General features: G+C 37.8%; 1 protein-coding gene across 3 annotated transcripts in view; it reads right to left on the bottom strand.

The window, feature by feature from the left end:
* The window catches only part of rbpjb (recombination signal binding protein for immunoglobulin kappa J region b), a 54,515-nt gene extending 34,684 nt beyond the window's left edge, over positions 1-19,831 (bottom strand). The window contains exon 1 of one of the 3 annotated variants that reach the window (XM_055211274.2): positions 19,687-19,831. In XM_055211274.2, coding sequence (XP_055067249.1) covers positions 19,687-19,706 — 20 coding nt within the window. In that variant the 5' untranslated portion in view covers positions 19,707-19,831. Of the gene's footprint in view, positions 1-11,406; positions 11,703-19,686 lie in introns of those variants that run through there. The other 2 variants (XM_055211260.2, XM_055211265.2) reach the window with 2 other exon arrangements.
* Between the last annotated feature and the right edge of the window lie 6,198 nt (positions 19,832-26,029).

The raw sequence follows: 26,029 nt of genomic DNA on the forward strand, positions 1-26,029 counted from the left end.
TGCATCCTAATTTATTAAATGATTATAAAGATGAGGTTTTGGTGTAACTGCTTTTTTAGTCAGATGATGCTTTAGAAATACGTTGAAAAGCGATTGATGCAAAAGCTAATCTTTAGTCTCCACTTCAAATGCATAAATTGAAATATATTATGCATAGAGAATCAAAGGCTTGTTGCACATGCAGATGAGTGTTTTTATGCTGTAAGTCACCAGGTAAATTGTGTTTAATATAGGCCATGTGATCAAAGTGTTATTATTTAAAACATAATATTATTTACTAGAGTTTCACTTTTCAATACTAGCATGTAACAAGGGCCTCTTGATATATTTGTAGGTTTGAGGATATATGAAAACAGGGATGTAACCATTCAGGCTATTAAAAATATAAAGTCCACATAATGGAACCTCGATCCATCAGGATATTCATGTCTGGACCTTCATAAACACTTCAGATTAAAAGACGCCAACATATCTTCTACAAGCCAGATATACTGTAATTGGTTACAAGACCAAACACGAAACCTGTAGAAGTCAATCAAATCTATATCCCGCCACATGTCGAGACATTGGAAAAACGATGTCACAAGACAGCAAAAGGAAAAAGAGAGTTTGCGAAGAAAGCGTGAGGGTGATACAAGAGAAAACGTAAAAAACTATTTCCACGAAAAACCACTAGCATTTCCTTGAACCCTTCATAGAGAGAGATAAGTGAAAACCTGAGCACATTCAAAAGTGCCATTGAATGAACGTACAGTACAGTAAGATTTTAAACTGAGATGGAAATAATCTAACACTATCACACTTGAAGATTTTCAACCATTCGACAGACTGAAACTCTACTTGGCACGCGTCACGAGCTAATCAGAATACACAACAACGATATAACGCCCAGATTTTATTGTTTTGTAGCATATTTAGGTTCATTTGATCCAAAGGAAAATATGAGGCGAGAATATGACTCAAGCGATGTGCTATTCCATTTCACTGCTCTTATGAGGAAATGTTTTTGTCAGATTGTTAAAAGTGGGTGATTAGAAAAGTGCAAAGATTTCAGTTGGCGTCTTATCCTATTTATTCAGTCTGCTCATGCAGTGAGATAGTCCTCTCCAGCTCTCCGACTATCTGTCCGACTGGACCCACGGCTTTTGTGCCCATCCTCTCGGGAATAACTCAAGTTTAAGAGCTTCACACACTTCAGAACCGAGGCAATAACTTAAAACTGTCTATGCTGCTGACTACCAGCCTTAATCACCTCAAGTGAATTCCCTTGAGAGATGTTGATCGGTAAAAACAAGTTTAATGGAATAAGATAATTCTGTTGTCTTATTTAAAAGAAAATAAAAGAAGAATTCTAATTTCCCTTAAATTCCCTTCTTGGTTTTTATAATAAATGCCATAGATCAAACAGAAGGTGGAAAGTGGTCAAACCAAATGATGACTGCTTTTGACCAAAAGAAATCTCAGTAACTACTAGACTTCAGGGGAAAAATGATTAGATCTATAAATATGACTCATTTATTAGGTGGGGAGTGCAGAGATGGTGGCGGGGATACAAGCAAAGCCATTAAAAAACGTAATAAGTCAAAGGGGAATGATGTGGGTGACATTTCCCCTTTTAAACGTCTGTGAGCGGAGCTCAATAGAGGAAAAGGAAGTGCTGTCAGAATCAGTTTTTCTGCATGTTATCCATTTTTGCTTCCTTCCCTTCGTCCTTCCGTTCCTTTCACTACTGTCTGTTCCATGACAGCACACAAGGAAAAGATCCTCTCTTAGTCAAGGTTGTGCGAAATGATGAATTATCACTCTCGCTTTTGAGACAAACGCGCGTGACATTTTGCAATCTGCGTTTCTGTTGAATTTGCGTTGAAAATGACACACAAAAAGAAATGCATCCTTTAAACCACATAGATAAGATGACCTGAATTTCATAACAGCAAACAAAGGTGTGCCCTGTATGTTTACAGAGCATGCACTTTACATCGCTTTGATGGTTTCTGACGAAGCGTTGCAAAAACTGCAACCCACTGACAGGCAGCCACCGACCCGTATGCTGACTTGACGTACAGCGAGGTCATTAACTTCGCAAATCTCCTGGAGTCCTGATAGGTGCTGACGTGCTAAAAGTCTTTATTAAGTAGTTAAAAAAGACATATCGACCCCCTCTTTTCCAAAAGGAAGTGTGAATGATGTAATGGTTTCATCAGCCAAAGCAGCAGGGAGGGTATTTCTTACATCAATACAGAGTACATCACTCCTCAGTGGGGATTTTAATTCAGACACTGCGGGCGGTCAGGAATATCAATGCAATATGATGGATCTGCCTACAGCTATATTTTCATACATACTGTAACACAATTGGAGTTATTTTTGAGTAAATGTCCTGGCTCTTCAAGCTTTATAATGGTAAAAAACAGGCCCAAAAAAGTATATCCATCCATCACAGAAGTAATCCAGGTGAACTGAGGGTAATTGATGCGATTTTATAAGAAAAATATCCATATTTTAAAACTTTATAAACTACATTACAGGCCAAAAGTTTGGACACACTCACTCGTTCTTTATTTATATATTTTTCCACATAACAGAATAATAATAAACTCGTCCAAACTATGGCATAACACAAATGCAACTGTGGGAATTATGTTGGTGACTGAAAGAATCCAAAATAAATCAAAATTCTGTTATATTTTATCATCTGAAGTGCAGTCACCCTTTGCTTAAAAATTGCAAAACAATACTCGTGTCATTTTATCAAGAAGCTTCTTGAAGTTTTACATTTAATCTTACATTTCATTTTCTTTAATATTTAGTGCAAGTCATCTATTTAAAAAATAATATTTTAAAATAAAATTTTAGTTTTCTAATAACAGAAATTTATCTGTTTGGCACAGGTATAGTTTTTTCTACAAACACAATATCATGCATTTAACCATAAAACTTCAGATTAAAAGATTTTTAAAATCATAGTTAACATTTTAGTCAAGTGTGTCCAAACTTTTGGCCTGTACTAACAACTACCTTTATGTAAAGAATTAATGTGATTTGACATGCCTCCATATAGTGCGCCACAATTGCAGTTCTTTTATGTTAATACACAAAGTAAAATATGAATTGTTTTCTTTCACAATTCTGCCATACAAAGGCAAAGCGCAGTAACTATCCATTTGTAGGGCCCTATAATTTCCGCGATCACGGAATCGCGGACGGAATCGCAGAATTGGCAGATTTACACGGAATCTAGTATTAACGGGGAATTTTACATATTTTGAATAAAATTATGTTTTTGTGTGGGAGACGAACGTATGTCTCTGGGAAATGCAGATCGAGGGAAGTAAATCTGGGCGACACACCCCCTCCCGTCGTTTCAGACCCCCTCCAAAACACTGAAACCATGTGGAAGCGGCTCTCCACGATCTGCTTTTGTCAGCGAAAAATTAAGAAATTCGACGCTAAGCATTTAGTTCTGAGCAGTTCTCACATGACTTTTATGTGACCGGAGAACTGTTATTTTGTAAGTTTTGTCAACATTCTGTTCACGGTTAGCGCAAAGATACATGCACTCTCTCATCCACGTCTGTGCGCGCGTGTGTGTGCATGTGTATGTGCGTGTGTGTGTAAATGCATGTTTTACAGTCATTAAGTAATCGTGTTATCCAGTTTTTCCCCAAATCATTTACATTTTAATCATTAACATTAAAGGCACACTCTTTGTATGACTAAATAACAGTAAAGGGTAAAAAAAATTGCCAAAAATTAAAACGGAATTTGCAAAAATTAAAACGAAGAAAACGGAATTTGGGAAAAAATAAAATGGAATTTGGGAAAAAATAAAACGGATTTTATAGGGCCCTACATTTGGTCAAAATTGAGTTAAGGATTGAAATGGGCTTTGTTTTTAGTTTTTATTTATATTTATTTTTGTTTATTTGAGCAGTAACCACTCTGCTCGAAAGCAGTGGGCCGAAGCAAATGAGCTTATATAAGCTCCCTCCCCCAAATTAATACAATTTCTTATTTTACAAGTGCAAAAAAAAACGATGCAAAAGCAACAACACAACGATACAACATCAGCAACAAACAAAACAAAGAATACGTAAATAAAATAAAAAATGGATTATATACACTTAATCCATTGATACACTGAACATGGTAACACTCCTAATGGGAAATCATTTCATTTTCTTTATACTTAACAAAAATCTTTTTTTGTATTTATATTTAAACAGGTTGATATTTGGACATCGTTTCATCTCCATCTCCAAGTTATTCCACAATCGTACCACATTAACTGTAATTAAAAACTTTTCAAGGTTGTACTATGTTTTTGCGTCCTAAAGTTCATTTCATCACATAATGCATAACCACCACGATCTTGGAACCTTCTTTGTATTTGGCTTGGTAACAATTTGTGCCTTGCTTTATATAGCAGTTGTACTGATTGAAACTCAACAATGTCATAAAACTTCATGATCTTAGATTTTAAAAATTATGAGTTTGTGTGGTCCACAAACTCATACTCAACTTTATGAATTAATCGGATAACTCTTTTTTGCAACATTACTATTGAGATCTGATGCGTCTTGTGACAAAGTCTCCTGGTTCAATGTTTTCCCATTTCAGAGAAACGTGTGTGCCAAAATTGCAGTAACATGTTTGACTGGCTGGTGTAAAAACTTTAAGGGCATTTTTCTCGGTTTTAGTGTTTGCGTAGTTACTGCATTTAGCTTTTGGATGGCAGAATTGTATCATTTAAAATAACAAAAATTTTGTCACTAGAATCATATGGATCTATGGATCACTTTTAAGATAGAAATGCACATTTCTGAGTACACTATTACAAAGGTGGGAATAAACAGGATGTAATTTAATATAAATATACTGTGATTATCAGCTGAAAAACCAAGCCATAAATACCTACAGTGGGATGACGGTGGAGGAAATATGGGATATTATTTATTTTTTGTGAACTACACTCAACTAAAGGATTATTAGGAACACCTGTTCAATTTCTCATTAATGCAATGGTGTTATGATGTGGGGGAAGTTTTCTTGGCACACTTCAGGCCCCTTAGTGCCAATTGGGCATTGTTAGCCAACCTGAGCATTGTTTCTGACATGTCCATCTCTTTATGACCACCATGTACCCATCCTCTGATGGCTACTTCCAGCAGGATAATTCACCATGTCACAAAGCTCGAATCATTTCAAATTGGTTTCTTGAATATGACAATAAGTTCACAGTACTAAAATGGCCCCCACAGTCACCAGATCTCAACCCAATACAGCATCTTTGGGATGTGGTGGAACGGGAGCTTCATGCCCTGGATGTGCATCCCACAAATCTACATCGACTGCAAAATGCTATCCCATCAATATGGGACAACATTTCTAAAGAATGCTTTCAACATCTTGTTGAATCAATCCCACGTAAAATTAAAGCAGTTCTGAAGGCGAAAGGGGGTCAAATCCAGTATTAGTATGGTAATAATCCTTTAGGTGAGTGTATACCTTGGTGCAATCTGCAATGATTATCTCTCTACTGCCCTCTCTGTTCAAAAAAATAAAATTGCATGTTATTTTATGTTTTTTGTTTGTGATTTGAAGTCAGACATTACCTGTGCAATTGCATCCAACTGCTTAAATTATAAAATCACAAACTTGTTGCGAATCAAGGTAAATATTTTTATTTATTATTTCTTTTAAAAGAAAGTAACGGATTACAGCTTTGAATGTTTGCCTGTCTTTCAAACATGCCTACTACTGTATAAGCTTTTCAAAGAAATCAAAACCTAAAATGCTGTCCAATGACAAACAGAAAAAATAAAGATCAAACCATGCTTGGAAACGTCTCTTTTATCAGACTGTTTTGTGGACTTCCCCAGACAGCCCCATGACAGTATGAATGACAGCTGAGTATTTTTCCCTTCTCTCTGACAAACCACACGCCGCAATGACAGAAACGGGAACTGAGAATCCTTGACCAACTGAAATCTACAGACGGTAGAATGAATAAAACCCAAAGCAACCAATGAACACTACCATATGGTGCACTTGCCTCAGACAAACAGCAAAATTCATTGCATATTAGTTTTATAAAGCATGCTTTAAATTTGATTGAGATCTTATAGGTAAACAGTCACAATCAATTTATGTGCACAAAGCCACAAACATTCACGTGTCTGAAGGTTCTGAAAGTTGCACTTCTGCTTTAAAAGTGCAAAATGCTAAATGATATCAAATATAACTATAGGCATTTTTTCTTATGCAACTACTTAAAGCATCATAATCCTTTAATTGACTTAACATTCGAACATAGATCAAACACAAAGCAACCAACACGCTCGAACAAGCACATCACACAAATATGTTGAAATCATGTTTCTCAAAAGCATACCTGAATATCACATGATCTCAATTTCCCAATGACCAATGTATTTTTAATACAATTTCTCTCTCCATCTCAGCAAGGCAACAGACTTCCATGTTCTCGCTATCAGCAGTTTTTTTCCAGACAAAAATAGTGATGGACTGATCAATGTTTGTTTCTACAGAATTTCTGTCTGGGTAAAATGTTTTAAAGGTGCAGTATGTAATTTTTAGAAGGATCTCTTGACAGAAATGCAAAATAATATACAGAACTATATTATCAGGGGTGTATAAAGACCTTTCATAAAGAACCGTTATGTTTTTATTACCTTAGAATGAGACATTTTTATCTACATACACCGAGGGTCCCCTTACATGGAAGTCGCCGTTTTGTGGCACCATGTTTCTACAGAAGCCCTTAACGGACAAACTTTTTTATTAAGTTGTCTCCAACGATGACATGTTTGTCCTGTGTCGGCTACCGTAGCTTCTCTATGCGTTTCAAAAGCAAGGGGTGAGCTGTGAACTGAGCTGTTGGTTGAAATTTGCAAACTCACCACTAGATGCCGCTAAAATTTACACACTGCACCTTTAAGCTGAATAAGTAATAGCCAGAAATTATCTACACTGTTGGAAAAAAATGTCAAAATACCTACCTTCCCGTTCCCGTCTAAAGGGTAAAAAACCGCAAAAGTCTGCTCACGGTGGCTCTCGTCGCGTACACGTTTACGTCACAGGCGTACGCCAGTTCAGGAAAATAACAAAAATGTCGGATTATTTCTATACGTTGGACCTTCAAGTTGCCATAGCAGCTCTGATAAATATACAAGAATCTTTCCAGCTGTTGTACAAAATATTCACGGCTAGTATTTCTGATCAGAGAAGGTGCATTAATTACCTCTATCAAATTGTTGATGCGCCAATTTGTCGGAGGCAAACCAGACGGCTTTGGACGAGACCTGGGAGAAGAAGGAAGAGGGCTGTATGCAGTTGTGCGGTGTGTCAGTGCTTCACATTACCACCTAGCCGCCAGGAGTGCATACTACATCGAATATCACACACTTTTGCGTCACCATATGCACACAGATTTCCCCCTCAAAACGCTCGTATAAACGCGGAATAAAAGGTGATAATGCAACGCCACTTTTGCGTTTTCTTTTCAGATCGTTTCTGTGTAAACGTCGCCTAAGAAGTATCTTTGAGGTACTAATAAGCACTCTTTGGTATCAACAAGTACCTCTGATGTACTATAAACTCTCTAGGAAGAAAGGTATGCTTTTTGAAAGGGTTCAGTCCCAGTGATAGCTGGGGTACAAATTTTTTTGACCATTTTTACTGACAGTGTAATAAATTCTGTCACTTCTTATTCAGATACCTGACCTCATGCTTCCTAGATATCAACATCAGTTACTGGAAAACCCAAACTGGTCAAAATCGACATAGATATAGACAGATACTTTGTATCCCCACAAGGCAAAGATCAATTTTGTGTCTGCATGATGCAGTCATGACTCATGGTACAAAAACAGCGCCAAGTAAATAAATATGTAACAGAACTTGAGGTAAACATCCTCCTAATAAGAAAAAAGTTCATGTGACTGTGATAAGAGACTAAGTGTCTTGCTCTTATCTCCCTACCGTATCAACCACCACCAACTGCACAACAGTATGGGTAGCTTAAGGGCGACGGGCCATGACATCATCAAACACAGACCGGCAGGGATTAAAAGTGCAGATACCATTTCAGTGCCTGTGGCGTTCTCTAACTGAGCTATCCACTGTTAACACAGCTGTTTTTACCACATGGACACACACAGCTCAGGATAAGAGAAAGGTCCTGATGTTATTCTCAAAGGGTTGAGTCACAAGATCAGCATTTGGATGTGTGTGTTGTTGTCATCTTTTAATTTGGCTGTACAATTTGTGGTTAGGCCATTTTTTATTAGTACAAAATTATAATGATAATAAATAATAATAATAATAATGATGAACTAGTGTAAATGCCTAATGAAAGAGTGATGACTTGGGGAAAAGTTTACTCAAAAATAAACATCTCATCAATAAATCATCCTCATGCCATTCCAAACCGCACGACTTTCTTACTTCTATGGAACCCAAGGAAGATCATTTAATATGGTTGGGTGAATTCAAAACAATGTTAGTACATTATGATTCACTATCATGCTCAATAAAACAACCAGAAATGTTTTATGTCCTTTTATGTTTTGTACAGGAAAGCCATACAGCTTTGGAACAAGATGAGAGTAACTAAAATATATGACAGTATTGAAATTTTAGGTGAACGTATCCTTTAAAGGTTAAGTGTGTAACTTATTTCAACCAGAAGCAACAAACAGAACTGAAAGATGATAATGACAATGTTTCCTAAACACTCCCCTATGTGTGCTAATGTTCAGACAAACAGGTCGTCCCACCCCAAACTTACACGATGGGTTAAGCCAGAAGCTGAAATGCCAGACTGATCAAACAAACAGACGAATGTGTTGAAAAAAAAGTCATCACATTCACAGCATATACATAATTCAGGAAGTCCACTTACTAACTTAAGTTACCTTAGTTCTAGTAAAATAACACAATAAATGCAAACTTCACCTTTAACACAATTCATTTCTCTCTCTAAAAAGCTAATGAACACCAACCACTATGATGATGATTCATCCTTTAAATGTGATGTACCCTATACGTGGGTGTATATGTGTTTGTGTCCCGCGTGCCTGCGAGGCACACAGATACATTTCTGAGATTTGAACCTCGCGACTACATTTACAAACGCCTTCGATTTAGAAATACCATCTTTCTGAAGTCACAGCAACAATAGTCACACCACAGCTCCGCCTATGGACGACCTCATGTGCCGACAGGACCCGAGGCAAACAACCACCCCAACTATAGAGATTTGACACCCAAAAAGTTGCTTCACTATAGCAATAAATGACATCAAAAGCCTGGCAATGGATTAAAGTTTACGTACAATCCCTTGGCATTTTTATTCATTTCCTATAGAACACGCATGCCACTATAATTCAATACCGAGTACAAAAATAAATATTACCGAGGCTGATGCACGATGCCAGTGGTGTACCACATCCCAAAGGCAAACCATTAGTCCGAAACGGCTCTCAGCGTGTTCTTCTGAATCATCTCTATTCACTGTCTGCTTCCACTAAAGGCCTCTATGAAGATCAACTTCAAGCCAGTTTGAACATATGGATTAACTTACTTTTTATAGTGGCACCACCAACCATGAGTTCATACAGAATTAATGTACTGTTAACAGAGCTAGTCATGATGAGCGAGCAGTTAGTTAACGCTCAATTGAGACTTTGATTTCCTTTCTACTAAAATACGGGAAAAAGAGCCAAAAGATATTAACTAGTGGAAGCCTTCTGAGTCAAGTTAGCTGATACCTCAAATTACCGAATTATGCTGACCTTCTGACAGCACCTAACAGACAGCCGAGGGCTTTTCTTAAATCGTTCAGTATGTGCTTCGTATAGTAGAGCGTAACACAGAAACGTTTTGTGCAATTCGTAGCGAAGGGAGAGGCCCGAGCTGTGCCAACACGTCATATTAGCATCACATTAGTGAGGATACGAGACTCTGAACAAACATTCTCACAACCTTCCCTGTTTGCTAAGCCTCTCTGAGGAAACCTGGATTGAGCATAAAGAAGTAGAAAGAACGAAAAAAAAAAGAAAGACTGAACGCGAGAGAGACTGAAAATGACAGAATTGGGGAAAGATCTGAATAAAGGGTTAACAGTGGTAACATTAAATGACTGACCATCATTGAGCCAAAGCCGGCCATATGCTTTCCTTTAGGCACACCATATGCACAGGAATAAAGTTCTTTTTGGGTCTGTTCATTTACTTAATGTTGTTTTGACTGGGCAAGGTTGGCTCGTAATGGGTCGTGTGGCAAGTGGCGTGACTGCATAAGATCAATTTGACAGGGCGTGTGGGTGATCTGGTGGACCTCGGCTCACTAATTGATACGTTTCCTTAGGACGCTCCTGCCAAAGCTTCAAGATGTTACATAATCAAAGTAACGCCGGTTAGCATCCTGACAAATTTGGGACATTGTGCGCAGGGCCCTATTTTAGGAAAAGGGTGCTATTGAGACGTGGCCCTAATGCCTTCCCTTAAACGCCCCTGCCAATAGCTCAAGGGAGGGGCATTTTGGAAGAAGGACAGGGGTGGGTAGCTCTGGTTTGGTTGTTAGGTTGGGCTAAGCTGGGTCACCTCGGGCAAGACACATATGGCTGAGCTTACAACGGCAGCTTTTTCTTTGACATGGGGATATTTTAATGACAGGGAAAGAGTCAAAGGAAACGTTCTCCCGCTGACCACTTCCAACATCAGGCAAAGCCCGTAGAAGCTCCATATGGGACTTTCGGGAGAGCCGTTTTGCAGTTGGCTGTTCGCCTAAAACAATCGCGCGCACACACTCATCGCTTTTAGTTCGTCCTAGACACACCAGAAGAGAAAAAAACCTGTTTACTGTATTTGGTAGAGTTTATGCTTTAACCAGAGCAGGGAGAGAAAAGGTCGTTGACATGTCATCGGTGTCACAATGCATTTCCACCGTTGTTGCTTAAACTGGTGTTTAACATTCAGGATGTGAGCTGGTCAAAATAAACCATTATCATACAAATTCAGATGTTATGTAATGCGGGGATTTATTCTTAACCAACTCATATCACGCTGAAAGAAACCTTTAGGGCCTTTAACTATGCATATGGATTTCAGCCAAATCTATTTAAAAAGTACACAAAATACAGGCACTTTAACCCCACAACTACCTGAGGTTAAGCGTCTACATGCCAGAAACATTCATAATGCAGGATCTAAGAGCTTTCTGACTGAACCTTAAAAATAAACCTGATCATGCCTTCCAGTTCTGCAAACATTTCAAATCATCAAGTTCATCTGTAGGTTGAGTCAAACAACACAATAGTCATTTCCACTTAAAGACAATCACTAAAAAGAAATGAAAAACATCAAAAAAAACACTCGTGACCTTCAGCTCGCTGGTGTTGTGTTGGTGGGTGAGGGGTTATAAGGTCTTATAGACAGGAAGGTGGTGATGTGTTACCCACACATGTCAGCTCTACCTCACTGTCTGGTTCTCTATGTACGGCTATATCAACAGAGGAAGCACAAAACACACTAACACACACACACATTAAGCACTACATGTTCCTCTTTCAGCATTTTAACATTCATTTTCGTCATTAAGGGCTGGTTGGTTCATATCATGAGATTGTAAAAAAGTGTCAATTAATTTAAAAGTAATTGCGCTATCATTTCTTTCTGTGTTTTTGAAGCTTTGATTGTGTTTACAGTGCGCAATATGACATGTGTTCGTGTTTCACGTGTAAAAAAAAAACACTGTATTTTTTACACGATTTACTTATCTGTATACCGCTGTTTTCACTGTCCTCAAAACGGCCTGATGTCTTCCTCATTCTATGAAGTCCCTCCTTCAGAAATGCGTATCGAGTTCTGATTGTGTAGCTTGTTTAGTGTGTTGTAATTCGATAGCAGCTTAGCCCGCCGATAGCTTAGCTGGCGACTGACCTATTCCTGTGGGCGGAGTTTAGTCAAAAAACTGTTCTACTGACGTCATTAAAGCAGGAAGTAGAGGGCTGTAGTCCAAACCGGCCGTTTGCTGTAGGCTTTGAAAGGTGAATTCTATTAAAGAAAATATATGGCCTGGCAGTGATTTTTGAGCTTTATCATTTTACAGGTTTTATTATAGCAACATTACACACTAACTAGGGTTTAAAAAATGGGATTAGATAGAACGTGACCATTAACATAGAATTTGACTAACACACGACAGCTGCTCGTATATCGGCAATTTGACAACAGCTTTAGATGTCATTCATCCCAATTCTCATCAGAGTTATAATGGATTGAGGCCGAAATATAGTTAATTTTTACATGTACGAGAGGGTCCACAAATAGTCTGTGTGACACAATTTTCATCATCAGAATAGTGCGTGCGTACTTTACACATAGTCGCACACTGCTGGATTTTTAAAACCCTACATACATTGTACGTGTTGGTTGCGCATGCACCTACAGGAGAATGTAGTATGTAGAGATGCATTGCATTTTATCGCAATACGCATGTGTCGAACATCTGCGTGCACATACGAGTCAAATAAACTATACTTTGCAAGGCTGTGCATTCAAATGTGAATGTACGTTCGCGACTAATCGCAACCAATCGTTTGCCGAATAAAAGTTTTTGTTTACATCATATGTGTGTGTGTATTGTGTATAACATTATGTATATATAAATACACACACATACGCACGCACGCATTTGCCCGATTAATTGTCACAACCCTAATATACATAACATTTGTATATACATTCCCAAAATAACCATCTGCACACTAAAGTTTTTTACATTGACAGTTTTACGCAATTATGGAAAAAATATTTAGCATACTTAATTGATCAAACATAACTATTTTATGTTCTCCTAAACACTGCCATGATTAATAATTACTAATATTTCCTGTAACTTGTAAATCATTTTAAATTATTGATTTTTACATTTAAAATTATACTCGATGTAGCAGAAAGCACTATACACATTTAATTACAGTAGTATCGGACAGGTATCAGTATCAGCTCATATTCGGAATTCTGGTATCGGATCAGAAATTAAAAAGTTGTATCGGCACATCCCTAATTTTTATATTCATATATAATTTATATTATACATAAATATGAATACTTAATGTACACTTTTTTCTTAAAATTATACAAGCATGTGTGTGTATATACATAATTATTATACACAACACACACATATGATGTAAACAAAAACTTTTATTCTGCAAACGATTCGTTGCGATTAGTTGTTATGCAGCCCTACATACATGTAAAAAATCAGACTATACTTCTGAGATATATGAAGTAGTTTATAAAGCACTAGGTGTTTCATCTTTTGCTGTCCATAAATATAGTTCAAAAAAATGTATAATAATTGAATAAGTAGCTCCATCAACTGCACTAACTGCATTAGGTTAAAAAATAGCTAAATCACAATATACACTCTTACTGTGAAATAAAATTACTCATCTAGTAATAAAACACTTCGATCATACCACCCACCCCAACTTCAAGTCATCTCCAAATCTGACTTATAAAGCTCTGAAAGGGGAGAATCCATATTTGTATTAGTCACTTAGATCATATAGACATCATTCAGCTCAATCTGACATCAAATCAAACGAAACATTCAGACATCACTTAAATAAGCAAGCTTAATTTATGTGACTTTGGTTTTGAGTCTCATATGTTATTTAGTACTCTATATAATTAAACAATACGATCAAGGTTTGGTCCGTCAGAAGAACCAAATGATGACAGACTGAAGTGCTGCTAAAAGACATTTTATAAAGCTGGAGTATGAACTTAAATTCAACTTATGTACAAAGCACTTGCCCAACATTATTAAGCAAATGTGATGTATCTGATGACTCAAGCATGACCATCCAGACATTGTTATGTCATTTTTGTGCAGATGACTACAAGGTGTCCAGTAGCTCGTCATCCACCTCAGATTTCTAAAAAGCAGCATTTTGCAACATAAAAAAGATGCTCTTGTAATAGAGAGACGTTGGTCAAGCTAAGAAATATAATTCTGACTAAAAGGAAAGAATGTGTTTGTTTAGCTTGTCAATTCTTTGTAACCTCATTCCCATTTTCCATTACCAAATTAGTATTGTGTATGTTGGAACGTGCCATACATCAAATCTGTGAAGCATTACTATGTCACTGATTTCCTTCGCTCTGCTCGTGTCTTTTAAATCAGATTAAATAAAAAATAACAGTCAGGGCCAAGGTTTGGACCCTGACCCCTGTCTGTGCAAGATTCATTTTGACATGAAAAACTAGATGGACCACTATAAAATAGAAGAGATAAAAGGCATTGAGAGACACATTTTGAGGATGTTTAAAAGTAGAACCCAGTCTAATAAATGTGATGCTCATGGCTTATCATAAACCATTCAGATCTTCCATGAATCACTGGTTCAAAGAAATGTCACATTTGCTCAACAGGGTCAAATGGGCAAGTGGAACCGCATCATTGTACGCAAGACGAAAATAAGTTCAAGAGGTCATGCTCATTTTAGTTTTGGTTTCTGCATTAGTTTTCCAGGTCAGCCTTTTTCACACGTTTATAGGTGACAGACAATTCAAAATTAAACATGGTGATACAGGTGATGGTACATTTGAGCATATCTACTAAGTACTAGTAGACCAGACAGTTCCTCTTTTCTGCGGCTACAAGTAACAGCACATTCAAGCCATCTGAAATGCATCAACTAAGTCGCTGTCACTGTGTTCAATTATGGGGCACACTCTTAAAAACAGCAGGATCCCTAGAGAGTAAACACTGTCAATCAGTCACCCCATCGCGCTGCCGTCCTTCCCCAAGCCAAAGCAAACAATTCATCAATGCGGGGCCATTTTCTGTCAAAGAAAATCAGAGTTTTTTCGTCTAGTTAGGTTTGTTTCCTTTTCATACAGAGGCTAATTAGTCCCACGAGGTCCATAGACACTTTCACATTGACTTAATTCGTGATGACAAACCTTTTCGGTTCCTGATCCAAAACCTTGAACGATTACGCTCAATGATTGTATTCAAACAGAAATGTTCAGTCTAACATGATTACGAAGAATTTGTCAATTTAATTTAAATGGAATATGAAACAGGCAAGAGAGATCACTTCCATGTTTTCTGAATGAAACATCCTGGACAAAAAAAATGCTGACGGTGAAGAAAGCAAAGTTCCCTTGACTATGCTGTAATCATGACCAACCGGCCAATGCAAAAAAGAGGAAATTCAAGAATTAAAGGGCACCACAAACACTCTTGCACTCTCAGCCTTTCTTTACCTCATACATAAGGCATGCCAAATCAAACGCAACAAGCGATCGGGAATTCTTTACCCGTTTTTTCATAAAACCACAGCAGCAATTTTTGTCAATATAATTTCTTATTTGGCTCAGTGTGTGATAATGGCAAAGCTAAGACCATTTAAAACATTCCTAACTCGCACAAGCAAATAACATTTCTTGCTCTCCAAGCTTGCCAATGAAATCAAGACCCTTTTTTGGCAAGGAGTTAAGCCCCTCACAAATGATATATCAGTGGGCAACTGACCAGTCGATCGAGAAAGAATGTTTCCAATGGTCTGAAACATTTCCAAAGTTTCATTTAGAATGACAGGTCATCTTTTTCCACAATGGCCAGACCAATGCACATAAGCCTTTAAGTTGCAAAATGCAATTCATAGCAGTGGACCAAAATTATGCTGGGTGCCATGATGGGAGAGCCCCAAGCCAAGCTAAATTATTATGTCTCATTTTATCCTCTAAGCTCCTTGTTGGGCTGTTAATGAATGCACCACCAGATTTATCCAATTTAAATTCACATATCAAAAAAAATCAAGACCTGTATTTTGCTTTAAAGTTGGTCTTTCAAGCGAATACGGCGAAATGTAAGTGGGCGCTGTGTCACAAACAGACTACTGACATTTAAACGATGCAACTTCATTACACCAAACAGAGAACTTCCTTTTTTCTTCTCTTCAAATGCAGACTGTTTACCGACCAGTTTAGATGGGCACAGGTTAAATTGACAGAAGCTCTGTATGAAGGTGAAAAAACATATGCCGTTGGTAGTAACAACCGTGTCTTTAATGTTTTACCTTTGCTCAAATAAAAGACAGAAAGCAAGAATGAGCGAACGAGGTGGCATGCGAACTGTCTTTTATTCTCTACACTGCTTTCACTTCAGGCGGGTCACTGAATGCACCTCCGCTCTTTACTTGTAACCTTTATACTGTCTCTTTACCTTGAAGAGCTTCTTGCCTGCATAATGGGCCCTAGGGAATATTTCTTTCACACACACACGCCTACTTGTTTATCAAGGCACACACCTTGCATTGTCCCAGGCAGACAGAGTTTATTGTGTCATTATACACAACAGAAAAGGCCTACGATTAAACTTCACTACAAGTCCACATCACATATGCTCTGGCAGGAATGAATAGCTGCAGAAATTGGTCTGTGTATTGTTAAATGAAGACTCCATCTCTGGTGCACGATACAGGCGACACTGTGTTTAAGATGATTTTTAAGGTGAAGCACAATATTTTTTACACACTTGGAGTCTTTCTGGCCCATAGATATACACTAAGGATTTACTATAGAATGGATTCGTACTTTTCAGTAAGCACATCTGCCAATCAAAAGAACTGAAAGGAAAAGACATTCAGGACTGTATTTCACAAATAAAGGCTTACACAAATACATTTCATACAATTATACATTGAACTATAAAAAAATCATTTAACGTTGATTTTAGTCTTAGACTTGGTTTTACTCAGTCAATATTAAAGAATCAAGGTTATATGTTATTTATATTATGTAGGATGATTTTGAGTAGAAACAGTAAATTACTAAAAAGCTGTCAAGGTCACATTTGTCAAGTGTGGGGTAATTCTAAATGAATTTTTTTGCAGTTTTATTTAAAGGATTTTTTTACCAATACCACCAATTTTTTGTTGTTATCTTTTTAGATATTTACTTTTTTTGTACCTCAACTGGTAGAACACTGCATCAGCAGCCCTAAAGTCATGGGTTTAATTAGGGAACACTGATAAAAATGTATACCTTAAATTAGGTATGTTGCTAAATCCGCTATCGCGGCTGACTTTTTGGTTCCGCTCAACGAAACTCAAGATTTCCTCAGGCGGCGCGCTGTTGTGGAAAATAATGCTTCTGTTGGTTTGTTGATTGCAAAATTTCTGAGTTTTTATTGTTAACACCACCGGAAGAACCATAGGTACCTTCTCCTTTTCAGTCACCACCTTTCATGTTTAACTACTGGCCGTGCGAGCTCGCCAAAGTGTGTTATTTGTAAAATCGTTGTTGTTTTTGCTGAAGTTGAGTAAAGACATTCTTGAAATTGTAAAGACATTTAGTTTAATTGCTAAACTACAAGTGAACGAAATTTTAATACATTTGAACGACAACCACAGGAGTTTTACCACCCCCAAAATCTGCTTGAATGGACAAAGGTGGTGAAGCAGACGTATAGCCGTGTAGTAGATGTCTGTATATAGACTGAATAAAGAGTGTTATTTGGTGTAATTCATGGTTTGTTTTTTTATATATAGATATGACTTTTCAGAAGTAGAATATGTAGAGGATATGGCAAACAGCTTATCCTGAAAGATTCAGGTCAATATCTCAAAAATTAAAAAAGTTATAGCAAAAAACTTTATAATTTTCATGATTCGGTCGGACATTTTCTTGAATTTTAATGGAAAACGTGGGTCAAAATAAAGTGATGACTTTCGAGTTTCAAATGGCCAGTATTGTTATTATTCTTGAACCCATAGACATGATCTTGGTCTCATTTAAAAGCTTTTTTCAAGCTCTTTCTATCTAAACAACTAGTTTTAGCATTTAACCATTTTGAAAATTTTAGCAACATACCTACTTAAATGCACTGTAAGTCACTTTGGATAGAACCATCTGCCAAAAGCATAAATGTAAAATGTAACATTTTTAAATGGTGCATTTATAAGTTATAAGACCTCACAACCAACACCAACCCATTGATAACCCATCCTATTTATGACACATACTTGCTACTAACACAGCGACCAATTTACAGTGCCTATAACAGTAGGCTGACAAGGACACAGTGGTCACCCTACTTCTCACTATACTTGTGTTAGTACCATCAGCGGACAGTTGCAATAAGAGAACCCCTAGTTAGGTAGTGGGTGTATCATCCATCACTAAGGGTTTTCTCGACTCGAGGGCTTTTGTGCAACCGGACAGACACCCTCATCACCCTAAAAGACCAGCTGTACATAAGAGGCACAAGCTTTAACAGGTCAAACAGTTGTGCAGTGGGAGCACACAAAAGACTGTGCATTCAACTGTAAAAGGCAAGCCATGCTCTAAAAAGACACCATGATGTCCTCACACATGCTAATAATCCCTGCGTCTCTAATTTCATTGGTGAACATCAGCCGGACAGGTGGCCAGTCAAACCAGTCGTTGGCTTCCCTGTCGAAACGGCGGCAGTTCAGGTCCACTGGAAAGCCCCCAAACAAACAGTCTGCCCCCCCCCCCGCCCCTTCTCGCCAAAAAAGGCAGAAAAAATCCCAGTCAGGGGATGTCTGTCACCTACTTGGCTGTGTACAAACATGACAAAAGCTACGAAAAAAACTGTTTGCGCGTGTATATATATGTGTAAACTCGTTTTAATAAACATCGCGTGCCAGCAACCACGTGCATCATCTTTCTATTGAAGTGAATTCATTTCACAAACAAAAACGATCGTGCCCGAATCCTTTACAGTTAAAATCATGATCTGAGAGAACATTGTGAATGAGCTTAAATTTAACCTTACACGGAAACATACAGCACAACATACAAAATTGCGCGAAATTTTTTAAAGTAGAATCTCGTCTTCTACGTATGCCTGGACATATCTCACATTGTTTACCATTTAGTGACAAAACCAAAACACTGCCATGTGAGAGACTGAATCGTGGGCACTAAACGCTCTTTTGGTCGCACAGCTTTATGTCCTCAGTTGCACTTGCCATTAAATGTTAATAATCCGTCTGCACCGCGAGAGCGCGACCAAAGAGCCAGCGGCTCTGTTTGGTAAACAACACTTCACAATCGAGAGTAAACGCGTGATATTTCCCCGCAGACAACCAATAAAACACATCTGACCACCGACAGCGCGACAAAAATTCTGAGGGAAGGTGTTTTTCACTCTAATCCCAAATGATCCCAAACCAAGGCTGAAACAAAGCCAATGTACTGTGCATTGCTGATTATAAAAATGTCCCTTTATTAAATCAAGTGTCGGGACACGTTACTGGCGACGAACCACCACTGGAGGTTTCCCGATTTTTATTTGGCATGTAAAAATAAGTCTATTATATTATGCAATGTTGTGTGGTTTATAAAGACAGTACAAAACGGTTTGGGGCTGGCCCTCAACTCCCCGTGCAGGCGACCCAATACAACACGCGCACTAGAGCAGACCACTCAAAATATAATAAAACACATTCTGCGTGCTCGTATAACGATATCGAGCACTGGAATTTACGGGAAAGGGCCAGTTTATATTTATAATGTAATGGAGAGCCGCGTCGGGTCCGTTAAACGATGTAAAAGTGTATTAAAGCAGCTGAACTCCTGAAGCAGCAGCAGTTCAGAATCTCAGACTTACCCTGTCACAACAGGCGCCATCTTCCACAAACTCTCACCAAAACTCCAAGTCTCGCGAGATCCTCTCTCCCAGAGCCTACCAGCCGCCGAGACAACAGAAGCAGACTGGAGATCGCAAGAGCGAGGGAGAGAGAGAAAGGGGGCGGGTGACGAGAACAGAGAAAGGGGGGCAGGGTGAGTGAAAGAAAAGGGCAGACGCCACAACAACAGGCGTGGGAAACTCTGCGGATCTCGCGAGAGGTGGAAAACTCTCACCGTACGGCTGAGCGAGTGAGGCTCGTAGCATCGCGAGATTAGTGTGAAGTGCGGCGGATGGATGTTGTACTGCGCTGAAGCGGAGCTCCCACGTGTTTAGCCGCTCATAAATTACCTCTTCGGGCCGACTTGGCACATTTTTGTTGGTCGTGGAAGCTTGAGATTTCCCAGGCTCTGGTCTGATAAGCTTTGCTTATGAGATATGTAGTTAATGTGGGCCCTGTTATCATACCATTAAAACAGCAATAAAAATTTTTTTAGAAAATACGCTAGTATAGATAAACATAAAATTAGAATTATTTATGTAATAATTTGATGACAAGAAAATAATACATACCATGCAATTATTATTACTAGTGTGTGTGTGTGTGTGTGTGTGTGTGTGTGTGTGTGTGTGTGTGTGTGTGTGTGTGTGTGTGAGAGAGAGAGCGAGAGAGAGAGAGAGAGAGAGAGAGAGATAGGGAGAAATAACAGAAATTTTTGAGTCTGGATTTTACACCTGACCTCACTACGTTACCTGACTTTACCGGTCTCTAGTCCTACAGCTGTACTATTGATTTTTATTTTTGGTTCATAAGTTTGAGAAGAGAGTGATGTACGAATAAAAGGTACGTTTAGAGAAAGAGCATGAGTGGAGAAAAGGAGCAAGGTTAAAAACTAGATGAAAAAAGCAGGTTTCACACAAACTGGCTCAGTGCCTTCATCCGAAGGATTCGGGAGGAGGAAGTCTCAAGCACCATAGCCATTTTCCATGCCTTTCTCCGTCTTTTTTACGATCTGAGAAAGTAACCTCTAGTTACTCTTAGAGTTTTATAAAAACTGTAAAGTTTCCGAAATCTTTTACAGATGAAACCAGTAAATGACTACATAAGTGCATAAGTGTTTGAGGGCCTCCCAAAACAATCACAAGCAATGTAACTAAAGCCTTAAGATATGTAAAATTATGATAGGGAGTAAGTGTTTCCAAGTTTAACTATTGGTATTAAACTTTGACCCCAAAGTGTTATAAAACTAATAACATGTTTTATGGATGCACACAAATATGATTTAATGTTTCCGTTAGGAATCCCCATAATTCTTTCTCTTCCTGTACACACCACAGGTTGTCCAGCATGTCTATGAGAAAACCATTTGAGAATTTGCCAAAGTAAGTAAAACTGTTATTCTTAAAGCTAATGAAACATCATTTAATGTGTTTGTCTAGTGCAAAAGTATTTAAATCTCTACTATATTCTGTATATCTTTTTTCTAGGTATTTAAAATGATCGAGAGTTATCTTATTTTGTACATCATTACTTACTTTCGAGACTTTACTTCTTATTTACAAAGTCTCTTTCTCCCTCTCCGAGTTCTCTAATCTTTGCAGGTCTCAAGTGATTATTTTCAATGAAAGAGACCTCATCTCAGGAGCTCAATGAAGCAGACAGCATGCACCGCCAATTCAAGCAATCACAACCTAAACCGCAAGTGTGCCGCCCGTAAATCCAATGTTGATGACTGCCTGTATATTTGGCCATGAGAAAGACTGGTCTCAAAAGACAGGTCCCACTCCAGATCCCAGCCAGATGCTCACCACTTTGACTCTGGACCTGTGCAGTATGTGGATAATGGTCTAAAGATTTTTAATGTTCACTTTAATACATACTTATTAAAGTGGAAACAGCCCTCTGAATAGTCACTGAGTAGGGGGAAATTTGATAGGAGAGATAAATTCAGGTCTCCCAATGCGAGTAATGTGGAGGGTCACATTCTTAATGTGAAGAGGGATATCGAGTTATTTTTTAGGTATTATTTGAATTATTTATACAAGATGGACAAACAGTGCCATACAAGGAACCCAAATCTTCAAACACACAAGAATACACCATTATAAAAAACATCATCGTCTTAAAGGTGATGGGATCAGATCATATTTTTGTATTTGATAATGAATCCCAGTGCTATCACAAAACACCACTGACATTTTAAAAGGCTGGGTGACCTGCGCAAGCAGTCAGCTTGTGCATACACTACAGAATTCACAGATATAGACAGTTTGACTAATGCAAATTAATCTTCAAAAGACCCAGGCGTGAACTTCACAGACAACCACCACCTAAATCACTATTTTCGTATGTGAGCACCGGATGGAAACTTCATGATAGTATATCCAAGAACAGCTTAAAAACAGTTTAGTGATTCTCAAGTGAAATTAAAAGATGAGTTTAAGGATGTGGGTTATCAATGCTGTCCCCGAGTGCACATCCATAAATGTAAATGTGTAATATTACTGCTTTTAGTGGAAGTAAAATGACTGGATCTCACACACAATTTCACACACAGAGAAATCATTTTTCTATTTTAAATGCTCAAGGTTTCAAAAATTAATAGCGTATCCCTTAATGACCAAGTGCCTTGAATCTGGTTTTCCACTTTTAGTTACAGAGAGTTATGTAAAGCAAATATATTTTAAAGCAATAACCGAGGAGACTGTAGTCTCTAGCTCTGTCTTAGGAAAATAGTTGATACTACCCAAAGTTAATCATTGAGTGCAGTATCTCACCCCAGATTTGACCCTGGGCTCTAGCACTAATGCACAATCCAGGGACTCACTACAGTAAATACTAAAAGAGAAGATATGCAAAGCCAACATGCAAGGAAAGTTACATTACCTGATCAAAAATTCAAGAGGTACACATGACTGCAGAAACTAATAAACAGAGAGTTGTTATCTAGCTAGATGTGGTTGCATTGTTTAACCTTAAAATGTCACATGATTTAAGACTTTATAAACTACACTCTTAAAAATAAATGTGTTTAAAAGGTTCTTCACAGCAATGCCATAGAAGAACCTTTTTTGGTTCCTCAAAGAACCATTTAGTCAAAGGTTCTTTAAAGAACCATTTTCTTCATACGTCTTTATAATCTGAAGAACCTTTTTCATCCTAAAGAACCTTTTGTGAACCAGAAAGGTTATTCAAATGTTAAAGGTGCTTTAAAGAACCATTTAGACAGAAAAGGGTCTTCTATGGCATCGTGAAGCACCTTTATTTTTAAGAGTGTACATGGATTGGTTCTTGTTTCTATGGTGGTTTCATTTGTTCTGCTCTTGTCCTTAACTACATGATCTGTAATACTTTCCATTTCGGAAAAGGAGGCCAGTAGTTTTAATAAAGGGACCTTCTTAGTCCTGTGATTTTGAAGATGATGACTTAATTCCTGAACTTCCTTTTGAAACTTAATCCCTTGATTTATGGGAGGTCAGTTTTGCCACTATTGCACACTTCGATAATGACAAAGAAAATCTCATCTTTTATCTGCCTTAAATGTTTGCACTTTATAGCTCTTAAGAACCCAAAAATGTAGAGTATAATCCTCACATGTACGGTATAATACAGACAAGTCATTATAGGCTGATAATAAACATCTTGCAACATTTTGCAATCTGCTGGATTCTAGCTAACTTTAAGATTACTAGCTCCAAGTATCAGGAATTGAACTGGAGCATGCAGTAACTTGTACGCCGGTGTTTACCTTGGATAACATCATGTTCTAGAAAATACAAGCTTATGTTCAGAATACCAATCTTGACAGTCAAACATTTTAATGCTTGCAATTGTAATTGTTTATTACTGAAAGCCACGAATTACAGCGTGCATAATTTTGTTTTTCACAAGGAATGCGGTTGGAACGTAACTGTTTAAATCTTAGTCCAGCATGTAGTGTTGTGGTCAATGTAGCTCAGACGTGTCCATGTGCTTGCTGTATTAGTTAGATGAAATGTAGTGTTGTTTTACATTACATCTTAATAATGCTGAGGTCTGCACACAATTCTGGGTCTTTCTCCTCTTTGAACTTGTAAATGCGGTTACTTTCAATAGCAGGGAACTATTTCAATATCAGGTGGTGTGTAATATCAAAGCGCCTGCTGCAGTCATGTTACAGCAGCAAAGTCCTTGATTATTACGCTAGAATGAGAGTATAATTAGCCATATCTGCCTAGAAAATTGCAACTTTTAATTTTCCACTGGTCTTACAATGTAACTACAATAGAGTCAAGTTTTAAATAGGAAAAATATCTAAAGGTTTTGGTTATTTTTAGCACGATGCTAATGGTCTAATCAGACTCAATGGATTATGCTAAGCTATGCTAAAAGTGGTACTGCCAGACCCGGAGATCAGCTGAATGGATTCCAAAACGGTAAAAATCAACTGTTTAACTCTAGGGGAGCTGAAAAATGAGCATATTTTCAAAAAGAAGTGGAGTGTAAGGTATAGGTATGTACACAGAAAGTACATTGTATTATGTTTTGTATACCTGTAAAGTAACAAACCGGAACCTTTGGGTAACACCCTAGCAACAGAAAGGGTGCAGTTTTAAATCTTTATTTTAACAGTGTAATTTAATATGAAACATTTAGTATGTGCAACCCTCTTGTATTATATTACATGTTTGTTTTTATTCATTTTTACAAAAAGTGTCATTTTGATTTGATGCTGACAGGTGCTGTTACTGTCTTCATTTCTCATGTACTCATGTTACTTCATGTCTTTTATAAACAAAAATGCATTTGCATATATTTAGTGCATTATTAGTGGCCAGTAAACCTAAAAGTTTGTAGATTGAATTGCTACAGTTACAGATTCATGACAGCGGTTCTCTTCGTTTGCCATCGTCTCATTGTTTAGAGGAAGAAGAGACTTTGCAAATGCAGCGTGAAATCGTTGACAGCAGCAGAATTTCCTCATGTAGTAGGAGGTGGGGCGGAGAACAAGACAGCCAAGAAAAGTTGTCAAAACTTTGACCCAGATCTTTCCCCTTAAAACACACAAAACTGACATCTCATTTCTAGTCAGAAACATTCAACTCATTCTTTATTATAATATGCTTGTTCTCCACTTGTGGCTGAAGTGAATTTATCCCACATTGTATGTTTTTTTTTACGAGTACACATGAAAGACCCTGACCCTGCAAGTTGGACAGGAAGAGCTGTGGTGATTGTAATCACTGAACCAGTCTATGAGATTTCTGGATGAAGCTCCGCTCATTTTAGAAGAGGCACCGGAAATGTCTACGGTGCATCCAACAAATCCTTTTGCATTGAAGGATGGCGAGAAAAGGAAGAGTTTGATTAAGGGGGAAAAAAGAAGAACAGCCAGTACAGCGAGTGGAACATTTATATTTTTGTCCATTTGTGATCATTACTGTGTACTTTGCACTTTATAGTACTTTATTTTAAAGGACAAGTTCGGTATTTTACACTTAAAGCCCTGTTTTCAGATTGTTTATGATGAAATAGAATGAAATTTGGACATATGATGCTGGCCCGAGAATTTTCGGGTGTTTCTTGTATCGCCTCCCACCTCTATAATGGGTTTATAGGTGCACAGGAACAATCCTTCCTAAAATGCATTAAACTTTCATTTACAAAGATGTGAAACTCACCGAGTGGTCAGGGGTGTTCACTGATATGCTCACACAAAAATCGCTGCGAAAGACGCATTTCAACAAGTTTTATCGTAGTTTTGTCCAACTCCATTGACTTGCATTAGATGTGCTGTGAGGTACAATATTACTCAGTGCCGGGAACTTGTTTGTATTCTTGCAATTGGCAAAGGCGGATTATCGCCACCAACTGGGCTGGAGTGTCTATTATTCAAGCTCTCAACGGAAGAATATAAGGGTGTGAGGCGTTTGGAAAAATAGGTCCACAAGTTAACAATGAATGGTAAAACCCCTGTTGGAAAGCATCTTTTGCAGTGATTTTTGTGTGAGCATATCAGTGAACACCCCTGACCACTCGGTGAGTTTCACGTCTTTGTAAACGAAAGTTTAATGCATTGTTCCAGTGCACCTATACACCCATTATAGAGGTGGGAGGTGAAACAACAAACACTGACTTTGACTTCCATAGTGTTGGTTTTTGCAGTGCACTGTAAAAATACTTTGCTGCCTTAAAATTTTTTGTTAAATCAACTCAGATTTACAAGTCATGTCAACAGAGATGAGTTGTCACAACTTATAAAATATAGTTGAGAAAAGTCAACTTAATTTTATAAGTTATAACAACGCACCTGTAGTTATAACAACTCATCTCTAGTCAAGATAC

This window comes from Misgurnus anguillicaudatus, chromosome 21, assembly GCF_027580225.2.
Source record: "Misgurnus anguillicaudatus chromosome 21, ASM2758022v2, whole genome shotgun sequence".
Taxonomy (NCBI): domain Eukaryota; kingdom Metazoa; phylum Chordata; class Actinopteri; order Cypriniformes; family Cobitidae; genus Misgurnus; species Misgurnus anguillicaudatus.